The sequence below is a fragment of the Podarcis filfolensis genome (genome assembly GCF_964270895.1).
Source record: "Podarcis filfolensis genome assembly, chromosome: 2".
Classification (NCBI taxonomy): Eukaryota; Metazoa; Chordata; class Lepidosauria; order Squamata; family Lacertidae; genus Podarcis; species Podarcis filfolensis.
Window position 1 is genome coordinate 43,974,594 of NC_139605.1, and position 16,965 is coordinate 43,991,558.

At 44.0% G+C, this 16,965-nt stretch overlaps 1 protein-coding gene and 1 long non-coding RNA gene across 9 annotated transcripts in view; one reads left to right on the top strand and one right to left on the bottom strand.

Annotated features, from left to right (window-relative positions):
- The window catches only part of LOC310757702, a 139,861-nt gene extending 128,812 nt beyond the window's left edge, over window positions 1–11,049 (bottom strand). The window contains exons 1-2 of the long non-coding RNA XR_014545430.1: window positions 10,184–11,049; window positions 7,724–7,867 (exon numbers count right to left, since the gene is read on the bottom strand). This is a non-coding gene — a long non-coding RNA (uncharacterized lncRNA). The remainder of the gene's footprint in view (window positions 1–7,723; window positions 7,868–10,183) is intronic.
- CHDH (choline dehydrogenase) overlaps window positions 6,208–16,965 on the top strand; it is a 46,346-nt gene continuing 35,588 nt past the window's right edge. For 3 of the 8 annotated variants that reach the window (XR_014545353.1, XR_014545354.1, XM_083603061.1), the window contains exons 1-5: window positions 6,211–6,918; window positions 12,274–13,080; window positions 14,462–14,613; window positions 15,612–15,741; window positions 15,962–16,096. Coding sequence is in view for 4 of the 8 variants with exons in the window: in XM_083603061.1 (XP_083459187.1) it covers window positions 12,327–13,080; window positions 14,462–14,613; window positions 15,612–15,741; window positions 15,962–16,096 (1,171 nt within the window). In the remaining 4 variants the exon portion in view is untranslated. Of the gene's footprint in view, window positions 6,919–11,086; window positions 11,500–12,273; window positions 13,081–14,461; window positions 14,614–15,611; window positions 15,742–15,961; window positions 16,097–16,965 lie in introns of those variants that run through there. The other 5 variants (XM_083603063.1, XM_083603062.1, XM_083603064.1 and 2 more) reach the window with 4 other exon arrangements.

Consider the following 16,965-nt stretch of genomic DNA (forward strand, 5'->3'; position numbering starts at 1 on the left):
AAGCTTATAAAATGCTGTTGAATTATGTTCCGCGAGAGGAATGTTTTTGAAGGCTATCATTAAACTGTTAGGGCAAGGGCATGGCAACGGATAGCCAGCAGGTTTTTGACAGAAGCATACCTTGGCTCCCTTGCACCCTCTGTATCAGAGACCCCCCTCATCTCTTGGGTACATCCCTTGGTAAGGAGATGTATCTGTGCTCCCCCCTTCTTTGGCAAGGAGCTGTACCAGCACCTCAAAACCCAGGAGAGACCATGGATCAGGACAGGGGTGCCAGCTTGCATAAAATAGGGGCAGATAAGCACTGTCCCACATAACTGAGCACATGACACAGCGCACACAACATTTCAGTGGCAATGCTCATCAACTTTGGGAGGCCCTGGCCCCTCAGTTGTTTTAGTGGGGGTGCTGACGTTACCTTGGCCCCTAGGAGTTGGCTCCTATGGATCATAAACTCAAAACAGCACTGGTGGTGATTGGGGAGGGCCCCATGCAGGGCTGCTGCAGTGGGCCGCGCCAGTGACCAGATTCCTCCGCCAAGGTGCCCAGAGGAGCCTGTGCTTCTTGCCTGGCTGACCAAAGCATCAGAGGAGTACCTGGGGAGTACATGGATAGTTTGGCTGCTCTGAGCCAAAGTGAAGAAACATGATTTTTGCGGGGGGGGGGGAGCCTGCACCCTGAGCGGGGGCCAACCTAACCAACCCCTGGGTACGCCCCTGGTCTTAGATTGGGGAGACCCAGAGCTGACATCTCTGCTTAACGTCAGCAAGCTACTGCGCAAGTTTTTAGGTGTGTGTTTGCTGTAACAGACAAGCATGACAACCTTCACAGAATGTATTAAGGCTTAAGCATTACAAAACTGCAAGTCTCAGAGTTATCTATGCTGCTTATTCCGTATGTGCACTATGTCTGTATAAAAGAGCCACTATACGTCCAGAACTACCCCCCTTTTTATTTTATTTTTATTTTATTTTACCAACAGTCTACTTGGCAGCCCTTACAGGAGTCACTTCTCACTGTCATTTTGTACACGCACACGCATAAGACTCGGGCCGTTGATCATTGGCATGGGTGTGATTTTCTTAATGCATGGAATGTAATTGGGGAAATCTTGCTACCATGTATTTTCCAAGGAAAGTGGCAGTTTAAAAAATGCCTCTGCACCATGCAGAAATAATGGGAGGTGCACATAGTTTGTACCCTGGGTATGTTTATCTAATAACATCATAGTAACATAAGAAGGTGCCATATATGAGGTCAGAGTATTTGTCCATCTAGTCCAACATTGTCTACCCTGACTGGCAGCCACTCCTCAAAGTGAGTCAGAAGTATTTCACATCATCTGCTAGTGCTCCTTGTAACTGGAAATGCCAAGGACTTACGGTAACTTGGCACTTTCTGCATGCAAAACAGGTACTCTATCACTGGTTCCTACCTGTAAATGACAGGCCATAATTTTGAACCTTGACCCTGAAGGAGTCATGTAAAAAGAACATTTTGCTCTTCTTCTGTTTGAAATAAAGTTCCATCTTATATTGAATTCCTCTAAGCAAGAATTCACAGACTTTAGTTTGTTGGGTCTGTCATCTTAGTTACATACAGGAAGTAAGATCTGTGAATCCCAATCAATTTTTTTTTTACATGCATTCACAAAAATAAAAGCAAACTGCTTTTATGTTGCTCTAAAATTATTTAGAGCAACATAAATTGAAATTGGGAAAGGAGTACGGCAAGGCTGTATACTGTCTCCCTGCTTATTTAACTTATATGCAGAATTCATCATGCGAAAGCTGGATGAATCCCAAGCTGGAATTAAGATTGCTGGAAGAAATATCAACAACCTCAGATATGCAGATGACACAACCTTGATGGCGGAAAGTGAGGAGGAATTAAAGAACCTTTTAATGAGGGTGAAAGAGGACAGCGCAAAATATGGTCTGAAGCTCAACATCAAAAAAACGAAGATCATGGCCACTGGTCCCATCACCTCCTGGCAAATAGAAGGGGAAGAAATGGAGGCAGTGAGAGATTTTACTTTCTTGGGCTCCATGATCACTGCAGATGGTGACAGCAGCCACGAAATTAAAAGACGCCTGCTCCTTGGGAGAAAGGCGATGGAAAACCTAGACAGCATATTAAAAAGCAGAGACATCACCTTGCCAACAAAGGTCCGTATAGTTAAAGCCATGGTTTTCCCAGTAGTAATGTATGGAAGTGAGAGCTGGACCATAAAGAAGGCTGATCGCCGAAGAATTGATGCTTTTGAATTATGGTGCTGGAGGAGACTCTTGAGAGTCCCATGGACTGCAAGAAGATCAAGCACACCCATTCTTAAGGAAATTAGCCCTGGGTGCTCACTGGAAGGAAGCTGAGGCTCCAATACTTTGGCCACCTCACGAGAAGAGAAGACTCCCTGGAAAAGACCCTGATGTTGGGAAAGATGGAGGGCACAAGGAGAAGGGGACGACAGAGGATGAGATGGTTGGACAGTGTGCTTGAAGCGACAAACATGAGTCTGACCGAGCTGTGGGAGGCAGTGGAAGACAGGGGTGCCTGGTGTGCTCTGGTCCATGGGGTCACGAAGAGTCGGACACGACTAAATGACTAAACAACAAAATTATTTGAATGTGTTGCCAAGTCAAACCCTTTGGTATCGAAATAAAAAATTTACATTTTTAAAAAAATGTCTAGTAGCACCTTATAGACCAACTTCAAGAAGTGTGCATGCACACCAAAGCTTATACCAGAACAAACTTAGTTGGTCTATAAGGTGCTACTGGATAAAATTTTTTAAAAAATTAATTTTTATTTCAACTGCGTCAGACCAACACGGCTACCTACCTGAAGCTTTGGTATCAGGTCGGTTAGAACAATTCAAGCAAAATTCCAAGAGTGTACTGAAAAGTACACTCCTGTTTGGGATTACTGTCCTCTTGCACTGTGTGTGCAGCTTCGGGTGGGATGCACATAGAGCGGTGAAGCAGGAAGGAGACACCTGCCTATAACCAGCCATATCAGTCAGATCAACCCTGGAGATCAGTAGAGTGACAGATGTTGCAGCCAGATCGTGCTCGCATCCAATTCCAATATACATGTTTGGAGATGTGCCCATTCATAAACCAGCTTCTGGACAGGAGTTGCAAGTCCATGGCCAATAAAATGTCTAGGAGAGAGGGACAAGCCCCCCCCAACCTCGATTCCTTGTACACCAAAAATACTGTATATACTCTTTACATAACATAACTATATTGCCTAGAGGAAGGCTGCTACTTAGCCTGCACATACTTTGCTCGGTTATTTGTTCTCAACCCTATGAAACAAAGCTTTGGAATTCTACAGTAGTTAATATAATTTAGCCATTCACCCATGCTTCACAGTACAAAATAATCCTATGATAAAAAGAGAGCCAGCAAAAAAATTGCATACAGCAGAATTATATCACTCAAAAAGAATGTTCTCTTTCTGTACAAATAAATGGTATTCTTTGAAAGAGATGATATAGTTACTGGTTAACAATATTATTATAATAGTTAATTAATACATTTCTGTTGACTTTTAGTTTAAGTTTGAAATAATGGGATTGAGTTTCAGCCAATGTGGACAGTCTGTGCATTAAAAGTTGGATGTTTACCAGATTTACATTAAATAAGTTTAGCAGATTTGGGTGCTAGAAGTATAAACATCATAATCACAGATAACAGCTGAGTACATTGACTTTTATCTGTTAATGTAGTCTTTACTTTGGAAACTAAAAGTCAACTGAAATTTGAATATGTAAGAGCAATTTGATTACTCCCATCAAGTAATTCTGATTCATTTCATGAGACTGTGTCAACACTGCAGGTACTGAGTGTAATCTAGTGATCTAGCTATACAGTTAGGACCAAACGAGACAACATGTTATTCCCATCTTTATCTCTTTCATGCCTGATTTATTTTAAACAAAAACAAAGAAACAAACAAGGGATCTGGAACATTAAAACACATGGTGGAATAGTCCTCAGGCTATTCTTCCTGTGCCTCTGCCATACATTCCTCTCTATTGTAAGGTTACCAGATTTTTTTCAATGAACCCGGGGATGCCTTTTTTTTTTTTTGGATAAGAAAAAAAAGTTATTAAAAAAAACCTAAGAATTAATATCTTCTCTTCTGTGGTAGGCTCAGCCACAGGTCCTTGCCCTCCCGGTGCTCTCCTACCTCTTCAGCGGCAGCGGCGCAGCAAGGTCGGGTCTTATTTCTTTTTTCTCCTTTCTCTCTCCTCCTCCTCCTCTCCCCTTTCCTTTTGTATTGGCTCTGGGGTTTTGCTGGCCTCGGAGCGCCACTGGGCAGTTTGCCGGGTGCTCTTGCTCCTGGCTCGATTTGGGTCGCGTGCGGTGTGTGTGTCACTGGCTCCCCCAGTTGATGCGCCAGGCATCCCCAGTTCCCCTTTGGTAGTGGCAGCGGCAGCAGCAGTCTCAGCAGCCCAGAGCAAGCCTGGTAGCTTCAGGAGCTGCTCGCTGCCATGGTGCCCGCCATGTTGCTTCACCGGAAGTCCCCATATAATGGGTCTTGTGCCGTTGAACCAACCATGCAACATTCATTCCCTACTAAGAAATCTACAACACTTAAAGTATAAATCCGGGGACATTAAATGAAATCCGGGGACATTCCGGGGATGGATTTTGTCGGGACAGATTTGTAAATCTGGGGACTGTCCCCGGAACATGGGGATGTCTGGTAACCATACTCTTTTGGGCCGTAGCCGCACTATACATTTAAAGCAGAGTCATACCAGTTTAAACAGTAATGGCTCCCCTACCACTAATCCTGCTAGCTGTAGATCATGGGTAGGCAAACTAAGGCCTGGGGACCGGATCTGGCCCAATCGCCTTCTAAATCCGGCCCTCGGACAGTCCAGGAATCAGCGTGTTTTTACATGAGTGGAATGTGTGCTTTTATTTAAAATGCATCTCTGGGTTATTTGTGGGGCATAGGAATGCGTTCATTCCCCCCCCAAATATAATCTGGCCCCCCACAAGGTCTGAGGGACAGTGGACCGACCCCCTGCTGAAAAAGTCTGCTGACCCCTGCTGTAGATTGTTAAGGAGTTGTTAGGAGACCCCTGTTCCCCTCACAGAGTGAGAATTCCCAGAATGGTTTGACTATCATTCCCAGTAGCTTTGACAGGAATAGGAGGGTCTCCTAACAATTCCCAGCATGTTGAATGAACTACAGCTCCCAAGAATCTATGGAGGAAACCATGATTGTTTAAAGCAGTATTGTTTAAAGTAGTCTGCAATGAGAGAACAACTCCCAAATTAAAATATTTCATTTACTGATGCTGTCACTAATACTGTCAGCTGGAAAAGATCCAGATGGCTAAGTAGAATTTAGAGCCCACTGACGTCAGTGTGAAAAATTGGCACCATTGACTTCTATGGTATCTAAATGAAACTTAAATCTAACACTATATGTAAATTTTCCCAAAACATATCTGAAAGAGTTAAATTGCATGCAGCAACAAGAAATTGGAGCTCCATTTTACAAAGGGAAAAGAAGCACAAAGGAGTTGTTTCCTAACTGGTTGAGAAGACCCTAGATTAAATGCTTTGTAAAACGCCTATGAAGGGTATTTTTTGTGTGTATCACCTTTCCCGTAACTTTTCATGTTTCAATATGCAAATGAAATTGATTTTTTGGCTAAGGCTGGTGGTGCAGCAGCAATAAAACAGCTATCACGTTTGCTAAAGTTAAGCAGTCCAGTATGATTTCAAATTGGGATGAGGAAATGCTTGACGAGATGTCTGCATTGCAGGGGGTTGGACTAGATGACCCTCAAGATCCCTTCCAACTCTACAATTCGATGGTTCAATCTAAGTCATCTAGTTCAGTGTTTCACCCAAACCGCTGGAGGCTTCAGTAGAACAGGAGATACGGGGTCTTCGCGTTACCTCTTGGACAACACCGGTCAGAGAAGGAAGTGGTGTAACACGAGGGAAACAATTTATGGAAGCATAGTTTTCAGGAGTCTGACCAAATTGCGGGAGGCAGTGGAAGACAGGAGTGCCTGGCGTGCTCTGGTCAATGGGGTCACGAAGAGTCGGACACGACTAAACGACTAAACAACAACAGTTTTCAGGAAAGCAACGCAGCACAAGGTATGATTGCCCACGTGTGTGTGTTTTAATCCTTTTCAAGTTACAGCTGAAGCGCGCTTCCTTTTCTGTGGAACTCCTAAAGTCAAATAACTCTTTCCTAGGAAGCGGCTATATTTATATCACCCCTGCCATGCTGATATAGAAGAAAAGCGGGGGAAGGGAGACGGAAGCGTCGAAAGAAACCAGATGCGAGCTGGAAAAACCTGCACGGCATGCTGAGATGTTTTCTGCTGCGGGCTAACTGCAACTCAGGGACACAAGGGCGCCATTCATTCGGCGCGCTTTTGTCCCTCCCCCTCGCCGAGAGAGAGAGAGAGAGACGAGCGGGGAGGCAGGGCTCCTCTTCTTCCCACACAGAGCGAGTCCAAGGGGCACTTGGACCGATTTCCCGAGTGCGCGACCGAGAGAGGAATTTTTCATTTGGACTTGGCAAGTCCCAGTTGCAATCAGGCAGCCTGCGAATGGCATGCAATAGAAAGGGGCGTGTTCCTGAAGGGGGGGTCTCTCTCTCTCTGTGTGTATACTGTATATATATTTGTATATATTTGGTACAAGGGTCCAGGCCGGCCAGCCCCCTTTAGGAACACGCCCCTTTCCAATGCCTGCCTGCCTGCTTGCTCTTTGGAATTGCCAAGTGCCCGTCAGCCCCCCGTCAAAAAAAGTTGCGCGTCTGCGCAACGGAGAAGCAAAGGGTGCGCGGGGTGGCGAATGAGTGAGGGAAGCTGCAGAGACGGCGGAGGCGCCGGTGCTTTCGGGGACGAGAGAACGAACTTCGGTTTGTGTGAGTGGGTAAAGTAAAGTGGCTGGAGGAGAAAACAACAACCACGAGCCTGGCCCAAGTCGGCGAGACTGCGGTTGGGAGAGAGAAGGGCCGTTACGAAGGCGGGAAAAAAGGGGGTGCAGGCCGAGCGAACGAGGGCGCGCGCGCGAGCGAGCGGGATGGCTTTGGGTGGCGGGAGTCGCCTCAGAAACGCGCTCTTTGCTCGCCCCCGACCCGACCCGCTTCCAGGCTCTCCTGCCTGCTGCTCTTTACGTGACCAGCCACCCCTATACAGTATATATATAAAAAGTAAGCCTCTGGCTGGGAAATATTATCTCATTCCGGCCCCGTATGATCCCAGTCAACAGCAGACTTGTTGGCTCTCTCAGCAGGTTGCTCGCAAGGTCCCGAACAGCTTAATTGGGGTTTCTCAAGGAAGCACGACGCAGGCCTTCACAAGTGTGGGCCAGATCCTTGAGAACTTTCCAGTAAGGCAGCAGGTGTTAAGGAGAGGTGGATGACAGCGGGAGTTTTCTTCATTTGGGGGCCTCGACTCTGCTGTAGGTGTTTCTCTCCCCTACTCCCGCCCCGCCACCTTTTTGCACTGCGCAGAAAAAAGAAAGTTTGCTTGCTCAGGTCCTTTGTTGGCATCTGAACAAAAGAGCCCTGCAGGACCCGACCTATAATATAATAATAATAATAATAATTTATTACTGATACCACACCCATCTGGCTGGGTTTCCCCAGCCACTCTGGGTGGCTCCCAACAGAATACAGTGGTACCTCGGGTTAAGTACTTAATTCGTTTCAGAGGTCCGTTCTTAACTTGAAAATGTTCTTAACCTGAAGCACCACTTTAGCTAATGGGGCCTCCTGCTGTTGCCGCGCCGCCGGAGCGCGGTTTCTGTTCTCATCCTGAAGCAAAGTTCTTAACCTGAAGCACTATTTCTGGGTTATCGGAGTCTGTAACCTGAAGCGTATGTAACCTGAAGCGTTTGTAACCCAAGGTACCACTGTAGGAAGAACATGATAAAACATTAAGCATTAAAAACTTCCCTAAACAGGGTTGCCTTCAGATGTCTTCTAAAAGTCAGATATCTGTTTATTTCCCTGACATCTGATGGGAGGGCGTTCCACAGGGCAGGTGCCACTACTGAGAAGGCCCTCTGCCTGGTTCCCTGTAACCTCACTTCTCACAGGGAGGAAACCACCAGAAGGCCCTCGGAGCTGGACCTGAGCATCCACGCTGAACAATGGGGGTGGAGACGCTCCTTCAGGTATACTGGGCCGAGGCCTATAGCCCCTCTCATCCAGCACCTTGTTCTCGCAATTGTCAGCCAGATACCAGTGGGAAACCTGCAAACGCCCAAGCACTCCCTTTTCCTTCAGTTTCAAATAACTGCTATTCAGAAGCATTACTACCTCCACACGGACTATTTCCATATTTTTCAAGCATCTTTGTTTCTGAGGGATGCCCCTCATTTAAACCTATTTTAAAGTTGTCCCTTGATAGTGTTGCAAGCCTCTTTCTCACCAGATGTGCCTGATTCCATAGACTATCCGCTAATACCACTTACACCCAAAATATGCATCCAAAATGCTTAAAAAGAGATATTTGGGCATTTAAAACTTAATGTAACTCCTTCATATGTTAATTGCCACAGGGCCCACCCACTAAATGTCTATACTAGATGACTCTTGGGGATCTCTTTCGATTCTACAACTCTGTGATTCTGTGTAACAGTTGCTTGTGAATAGGCTTCTGTGGGATCAGGGATAGGGAGCTCAATCATGTGGAAGCCTATGTGTGAACATTCTCCCTGGACTTCCTCCTCCATCATTAAAGGTCAGCGGCATGCCTGTGACTTGCAGTGGGCTAGGCAAAACAGCTCCAAGTAAACACATGGAGTCTTTTTACACGATGCTTACATATTATATTAGGACTGCTCAAAATGAGAGGGGCGAAAGGAAGTCGGAAAGTTAGGTTAGACTATATTTGTCTACAGGAAACGAAGTAGGCTGGCATCATCACACTCCCATTTAGTGTGTTGAGAATGGTGATTCCTGCCAAAATAAGACTGAAAGATTCTCAGAAGCTTTCCTCAGCTAGGAACTTAGCAAGTTGAAAATGTTTGTTTGACTGTCTAGGTCTAGGAAACAAGGACGTTGTAGCTTTGTTGAGGGTGCTGAAAGTTCTCTCTAAGAAATCCCTAGTCCTTCAAAAAACTTATTTATCTAGATTACCTTGAAGAACAAAGCATGAAATCAAGTTCCACCATCATAGTTGCAGTAGCTTGTACTCAATTAAAGTAACATTATTTTTTCATATTTATTATGAAACATTCCACCCCTTCCATTATTATTAGCCCTCAGAATGATCCTCTACTTTCACTGTACACAGATTCTGTTCTGTGAAATACACATGATCTGAGATTATGTAGCTCTGACAAAGCTACAGAAATATCTTAGCTGTGTCAATAATAAGAGAGCCTTGTTGTAGATCAGAACTTGGAGAAAATGGCAATAGTTTTCTGAGTACTTGGCACACAATTTAAAATATGCATGTTAACCCACTCCTAAAATAACCAAATTTAGATCCAGTGGCACTGGAGAATTACTATCCAGTCTCTAATTTGCCATTTTTGAACAAGGTATTGGAGTGGGTGGTGGTCTTCTAACACCAGATAGTATTGGATTATGTTGATTCTTTGAATCTACAGTGGTACCTCGGGTTAAGAACTTAATTTGTTCTGGAGGTCCGTTCTTAACCTGAAATTGTTCTTAACCTGAGGTACCACTTTAGCTAATGGGGCCTGCCTCTGCCGTCGCGCGATTTCTATTCTCAACTTGAAGCAAAGTTCTTAACCCGAGGTACTATTTCTGGGTTAGCGGAGTCTGTAACCTGAAGCGTCTCTAACCTGAGGTACCACTGTATTTCAGTGTGGCTTCAGAGCCATTTATGGAATGGCAATTGGCTTTTTTCATTCTGGATGATGACTTACACCAGAAAATGGCTCAGTGAGAGATGTTATCCTGTTCTCTTAGACCTCTCTTAGACCAGGCATGTCCAACAGGTCGATTGGGATCTACAGTGGTACCTCGGGTTAAGTACTTAATTCGTTCCTGAGGTCTGTTCTTAACCTGAAACTGTTCTTAACCTGAAGCACCACTTTAGCTAATAGCCGCGCCATCGGAGCACGATTTCTGTTCTCATCCTGAAGCAAAGTTCTTAACCTGAAGCACTATTTCTGGGTTAGCGGAGTCTGTAACCTGAAGCGTATTTAACCTGAAGCGTATGTAACCTGACGTACCACTGTACTGGTCAATTGTGGGGTCGATGCCCCCCCCAAGCTGAACAACTTTGGCTTTCCAAAAAAAAAAAAAAAAAGCTGAGCAACGGAGCCTGCCTGAGGGGAAGGGAGGAGGGTAAGGCTTGGTGTGGAAGGGGTTCCTTCGCTGCTGTCCTGCCCTCCGGCAGCTTAAAGGGGGAGTGCACTGTTATCAAGCTGCTAGCACTGGAGGTAGCAACCGCGTTACCAGGGCTTTGTTACATGTGCTTTTACCTCAGGGCTCTTCCCACCCACCCGCTTCTGAGCCTCGGGCCTTGCCGAGGGTGGCAGGTCTGGAGCGATCTGCCGGGCGGGCTAGGTTCAGGACCATGGCTGACCGGATCTGGCCCGCGGACCGGTTTGAGGAACCCTGTTCTGGGCAAGTCTACTCTAGACTCCTGTAATACACTCTACATTTTCAGCTGGTTCACAGTGCGGCTGCCAGAGCCTTGATGGGAGTATGGTACCAGCGACACCTGCGCTATATTGATTGCACTGCTTTCTAGTTTGTTTCTAGATTGAGTTTAAAGTACTCGTTTTAACCTTTAAAGCCCAGTACAGTTTGGGTCCAACATATTAATTGAACCGTCTGCATTTGCACCATTTTGCTCACACTATGACATCTCCCTCAGAAGCTCTCATATACACAGTGGGATGGGGGTGGGGGTAGGACTGCAAACAATGAGATAAGAGGAAAATGAAATGCAGGCAGTGCAGGCAGTGATAATTACACCGTTAATAAGAGGATAGTAAATTGAAGAAGTAAGTTTTATTAGCAATATGATTTTGGAGAACTGTTACAAGGTGATACAATGAAATTCAGTTGGGGATTTGAGGAAGTCAGTTAACAGTGAAAATTAAATTAGGTTTTAGAAGTAAGAAGTGTTTTTATTTTTTTCTCTTTTTCTATATTTAGTATTGTAATGTGTTTTCTTTTGTGTTTTGTATGTTAATTCTGTTATAAATGTGGAAAATTAATAAAAATAAAAATAAAAAAAGATAGTTACACCATTAACAGGGGCTATTCACAAAATCACTATTGGTGATAACACATACATCCTGGCATTGAAAATAAAAAGTCTTGGATTTGATGAATAATAATAATAATAATAATAATAATAATAATAATAATTTATTGTTTGTACCCCGCCCATCTGGCTGGGTTTCCCCAGCCACTCTGGGCGGCTTCCACAAAGATCAAAAATACACTAAGATGTCACACATTAAAAACTTCCCTGAACAGGGCTGCCTTCAGATGTCTTCTGAATGTCAGGTAGTTGTTTATCTCTTTGACATCTGATGGGAGGGCGTTCCACAGGGCGGGCACCACTACCGAGAAGGCCCTCTGCCTGGTTCCCTGTAGCTTTGCTTCTTGCAGTGTGGGAACCGCCAGAAGGCCCTCGGCGCTGGACATCAGCGTCCGGGCAGAACGATGGGGGTGGAGACACTCCTTCAGGTATACTGGGCCGAGGCCGTTTAGGGCTTTAAAGGTCAACACCAACACTTTGAATTGTGCTCAGAAACGTACTGGGAGCCAGCGTAGGTCTTTCAAGACCGGTGTTATGTGGTCTTGGCGGCTGCCCCCAGTCACCAGTCTAGCTGCCGCATTCTGGATTAGTTGTAGTTTCCGGGTCACCTTCAAAGGTAGTGCCATGTAGAGCGCATTGCAGTAGTCCAAGCGGGAGATAACTAGAGCATGCACCACTCTGGCGAGACAGTCCGCGGGCAGGTAGGGTCTCAGCCTGCATACCAGGTGGAGCTGATGAAGTGGGTGATATGCCAAAGATATTCCAAAGCACTTGTGCCACAATAAATTTGCTAGTCTTTAAGACGCTCTCTTGTTTTTGCTGCAACAGACTAATATAGTTACATGTCTGGAAAGTTATCAACAGGATAGCCCTGCAACTGACCATGTTTTTGTTTCTACTACAACAGTATTAGGGCTTAAATTTATGATTCAGACCACATATTTACAAACCTGTTTGTTAAGATTTATCTATTTGAGTCATACATTTCAATTATTGAGTTTTTTCTTTTCTTTTTCTAGGTTAAAGTATTTGAACCTATATTGTTTATACCAGAAGATCCACGGAGGAAAACATGTCTTATTTACTCAAAGAATTTCTAAAATGTGGTTTTGCCTGCCAAATGCATAGAGTAGGAACATTATTAATTGGAAAACATATGCTGAAAAATTCCAAAGCCTTCAGTGGACAACAACTGAACACTTCACGAGCTTTATCTCAAGTTAGTGCCAAGAATGTGGACTCTTTCAGTTATGTAATTGTTGGAGCTGGATCTGCAGGATGTGTATTAGCCAACCGGTTGACAGAAGATCCTCACAGCACTGTTAAACTCCTGGAAGCTGGGCCAAAAGATACCATTTTGGATAGCAAGCAATTGCTGTGGAAGATCCATATGCCCGCTGCACTAACCTACAACCTATGTGATGAGAAATATAACTGGTATTACCACACAACACCACAGAAGCACATGGATAATCGAATTATGTATTGGCCCAGAGGAAGAGTGTGGGGGGGATCATCATCCCTCAATGCTATGGTGTATATTCGGGGCCACGCAGAGGATTACAACAGGTGGAGCAAAGAAGGGGCTGTTGGATGGGATTATGAGTTTTGTTTGCCGTATTTTAAGAAAGCACAGACACATGAGCTGGGTGCTGATTTGTATCGAGGTGGGAATGGCCCACTTAATGTATCCAGGGGAAAAACAAAAAACCCTCTTCACCGTGCATTTTTGGATGCAGCTCAACAAGCTGGGTATCCCTTCACAGAGGATATGAATGGCTTTCAACAAGAAGGCTTTGGTTGGATGGATATGACAATACACAAAGGTTAGCCTTCAAATAATGTTTGTAAACTTGTCTATTTACCAAATAATAATAATCATTCTACATGGATAATCACAATTGTTTTTGAAACAGTGTGCCGTGAAGCCCTGAGATTCCTTGGAGGTTTGCCAAGGATTTCTCAGTAAAATCACTAATGATGGACAAGTTTATCCAAAAGACAGTTTGATCACTTCTGCTGATCTTTCTATGCTATGTATATTTGCAAGGTGTGTTTATTTTATGTATTCTGTTACTTCTTCATGCAGTGCATATTTAAACCATGGAACTTGCTCCCACAGGAGGCAGTGATGGCCACCAACACTTTCAAAGAGGATTAGACAAATTCATGGAGGAGAGGGCTGTTGATGGCTACTAGCCATGAAGCCAATGCTCTGCATCCACAGTTTGAGGCAGCAGTGCTTCTGGAATACCAGTTTCTGGAAACTAGAGGGTGGGGAAGTGTGCTCTTGTGCTTGAATCCAACTTGCGAGCCAAATACAAGACCACTGTGAGAACAGGATGTTGGACCAGATGGGCCATTTGTCTGATCCGGCAGGGTCTTATATTCTTTTTTTTATTCAACAAAATTAATATGTATAAGGAGTTGCTGCGGGGTTAGTTAGGGAAGCCAGAAATGAGTGTGAAACAGCAACAATAACCACACAAAGGTATCTAATTTGCCTCTCTTCTGGTAAACATGGCTTGTTGACTTGGATTAAATGATCAAATATGGAAATACTATGGAAACCAATCTGCAGAAAGCATTCACTTCAGTAGAACTGATTTGTCAGTTTACTGAAATTAGTTTTTCTGGCTGAATGAGAATGCCAACTGATGGCCATCTTTTGCACCCACTAAATTTCTAGAATAATCTTTGACAGCACTTTTAACCACTTGATTTGCATTTAATTCTTAAATGTAGATAGTCTCTTTCTCTCTCTCTCTCTTTTTTGCAAGGTATTATGCACCCGGTCCACAAAACTACTATTTGAACCCTTCCCTTGCCCCCAGCAAAGGTGATCAGCACTGTCAGTTTTTGGAGTCGGGTGGGATTAGGAGTACAGCAATAGGCATAGAGTGTTATATTTGTGATTCTATAGATTGAGGCAGAACTTCAGTTAGGGGCAGAAGTGATAAATTCACACAGCGTCCTGCCCAGCAGGGTGTCCCCCCCTTCCATATTATGTATGGGAGATATATGTGTGCGTGTAAACTTATTCCAGTGGGCAAGTTAATAGATCGCAAGTTGCTGGATTGGAGCAGTTATTTTAAAGGAGAAGAACAAATGCAGAATTTCAAAACAGCAAGGAAGTCATTTCTGTAGCTCTGAAAGGGCATAGATTATTTTGGTTACTTCTGTTATATGTAAACCTGTATTTTGTAGGTCAAAGATGGAGCACAGCTAGTGCTTACCTTCGTCCTGCATTGCCACGCCCAAACTTGTCCGCAGAAGACAGTACACTTGTTACAAAAATTTTGTTTGAAGGGACCAAAGCCATTGGCATTGAGTATGTTAAAAATGGAGAAAAGAAAAAGGTAAGATTTAAATTTCCTATCCATAAAGAAATTTCTGGAAAGGTAATAGATTTTTAGTTGCGATAAAAATAAAATGTTACTGCAGCAGAGTTATAATAAGGCTGCTGTGCTGCTTGAAGTAGTTACACTGGGACAAATGAAACTTTGATATACTACATATGAACATGCACCACTGATGAAGCCCATGAGAGTGAAACAAGGCATTATTCCGGAAATCCTTGTTAACTCGGTAGAACTGTAGTAGGCTCCAATATGGACTTTATGAACATACGTGGAACAGAAACTAGCAGATATTTGGTCTTTATGAATGAACTGATCTATTGGGACTTCCGTCTACATTATTGCACTTTATCGCCGAAGAATTGATGCTTTTGCGTTATGGTGCTGGAGGAGACTCTTGAGAGTCCTATGGACTGCAAGAAGATCAAACCTATCCATTCTTAAGGAAATCAGCCCTGAGTGCTCACTGGAAGGACAGATCCTGAAGCTGAGGCTCCAATACTTTGGCCACCTCATGAGAAGAGAAGACTCCCTGGAAAAGACCCTGATGTTGGGAAAGATGGAGGGCACAAGGAGAAGGGGACAACAGAGGACGAGATGGTTGGACAGTGTTCTTGAAGCTACTAACATGAGTTTGACCAAACTGCAGGAGGCAGTGGAAAACGAGTGCCTGGCATGCTCTGGTCCATGGGGTCACAAAGAGTCAGACATGACTAAACGACAACAAAATGTGTTGTTTATGTGCAAGATAAACATTTGATATTGTGATAAGAATATATAGAAGAGTATTGTTTATGTGAATGCACAGCCGGTTACATCTTGCGTGTTTGTGAAACAGTCAGATCCGGATGACTGTCTAGACTCCAGCTGTCTGGCCTAACACAAATAGTATGGAAATTGACATTTATGACCAGCTGCTCTCTGAAAGGTTGTTTTGAAATACTGATTTTATTGTATCAAAATTATATTTATTAACAATTAGCTTTCTTTTATTTCAGGTTTTTGCTAGTAAAGAAGTTATTTTAAGTGGAGGTGCGATAAATTCCCCACAGTTACTTATGCTGTCTGGAGTTGGAAATGCAGATGACCTAAAAAAATTAGGAATTCCTGTTGTCTGCAACCTTTCAGGTGTGTGTCTAATACTGTGTTTGGGTTGAATATAGTTCTACTTACACTGATCAACTGCTTGCCTTGGAATCTAAGATAAGTTAACTAAAGGAAGTTAGTCAGCTGCAGGGAGTGATGGAAAACTTTACCCCCATGTTGTTCCTTAAGTTACCTTATCTTAGAGTCCAAGCTGTACTTATTTCTATAATGTTGGCAGTTTTGTTGTTTTTGTTTCTACTAGGAGTTGGCCAGAATCTTCAAGATCATTTAGAAGTGTACGTACAACAGAAATGCACTCAACCTATAACATTGTATAAAGCACAAAAGCCTCTTCAGATGGTCAAGATTGGGCTTGAATGGTTCTGGAAATGTACAGGTAGGACTTAAAATAGTGTCACGTGATGCTGCTAGATAGGGATAGCAAATTGGCTTTTAAAATAAAAAGGGGCTATCCAAGTGAATGTACATACCTGTGAGCACTCTGATTAGAGAAACCTTTGACCAGTAAACACATTTTATCTATACCAGGCCCCCCACTAACCTTTTCATTCACCAACCCCACCTATACCCTTTACCAAGATTCCCTCACCAGACACCCCCCCACACACCTTGACAACTCCCCACCCCTGGACCTTGCCAGTCCCTTACAGCATGCCCAACCCCTACATCTAGCCCTTGCCAACACCCTCCTCCTCACCCCAATAACCCACGAGACCTTTCCCGTTCCTTCTCATGCTGATGCAGCCAAGCAGGACAAAGGGGTGACCTGGTAGGTGGAGCCCTGCAGGAAGCAGGTCAGAAGTGGCAGCCAGCTGGCATTGTGATCTGCCGCCACCACCTTATCCCTGCTGATTCTTTATTCTAAGCATTGATGAAGACAGTGGATTACTAGGCTGACTGGCTGCCTCTTCTAACCACCTTCCTCCTGCCTGCTCTTAGTTTGTCAGTTACTGGTAATCTTACTGACTTTAGTGGGGCTTTCTTCTGAGAACACGGCTGTCCAGGATCCACATATTAGCATCAAGATAACTCGTGGTTTCTTCCACGTGTTCCCCTCCAACTGTGTCTTCTACCTCCACACGGAGGAGTCAAATATCCCTCAGAAGCCTTCAGAAAGGATATTGCCAGGAATATGCTTTCTCTCAGCTGGAACTGTTTTTTATATAAAAAACAAAATTCAAAACAAATTTATATAAAAAACAAAATTCTCTTTCCCATTGCACAATTTCTGAATCTCCCCTATGG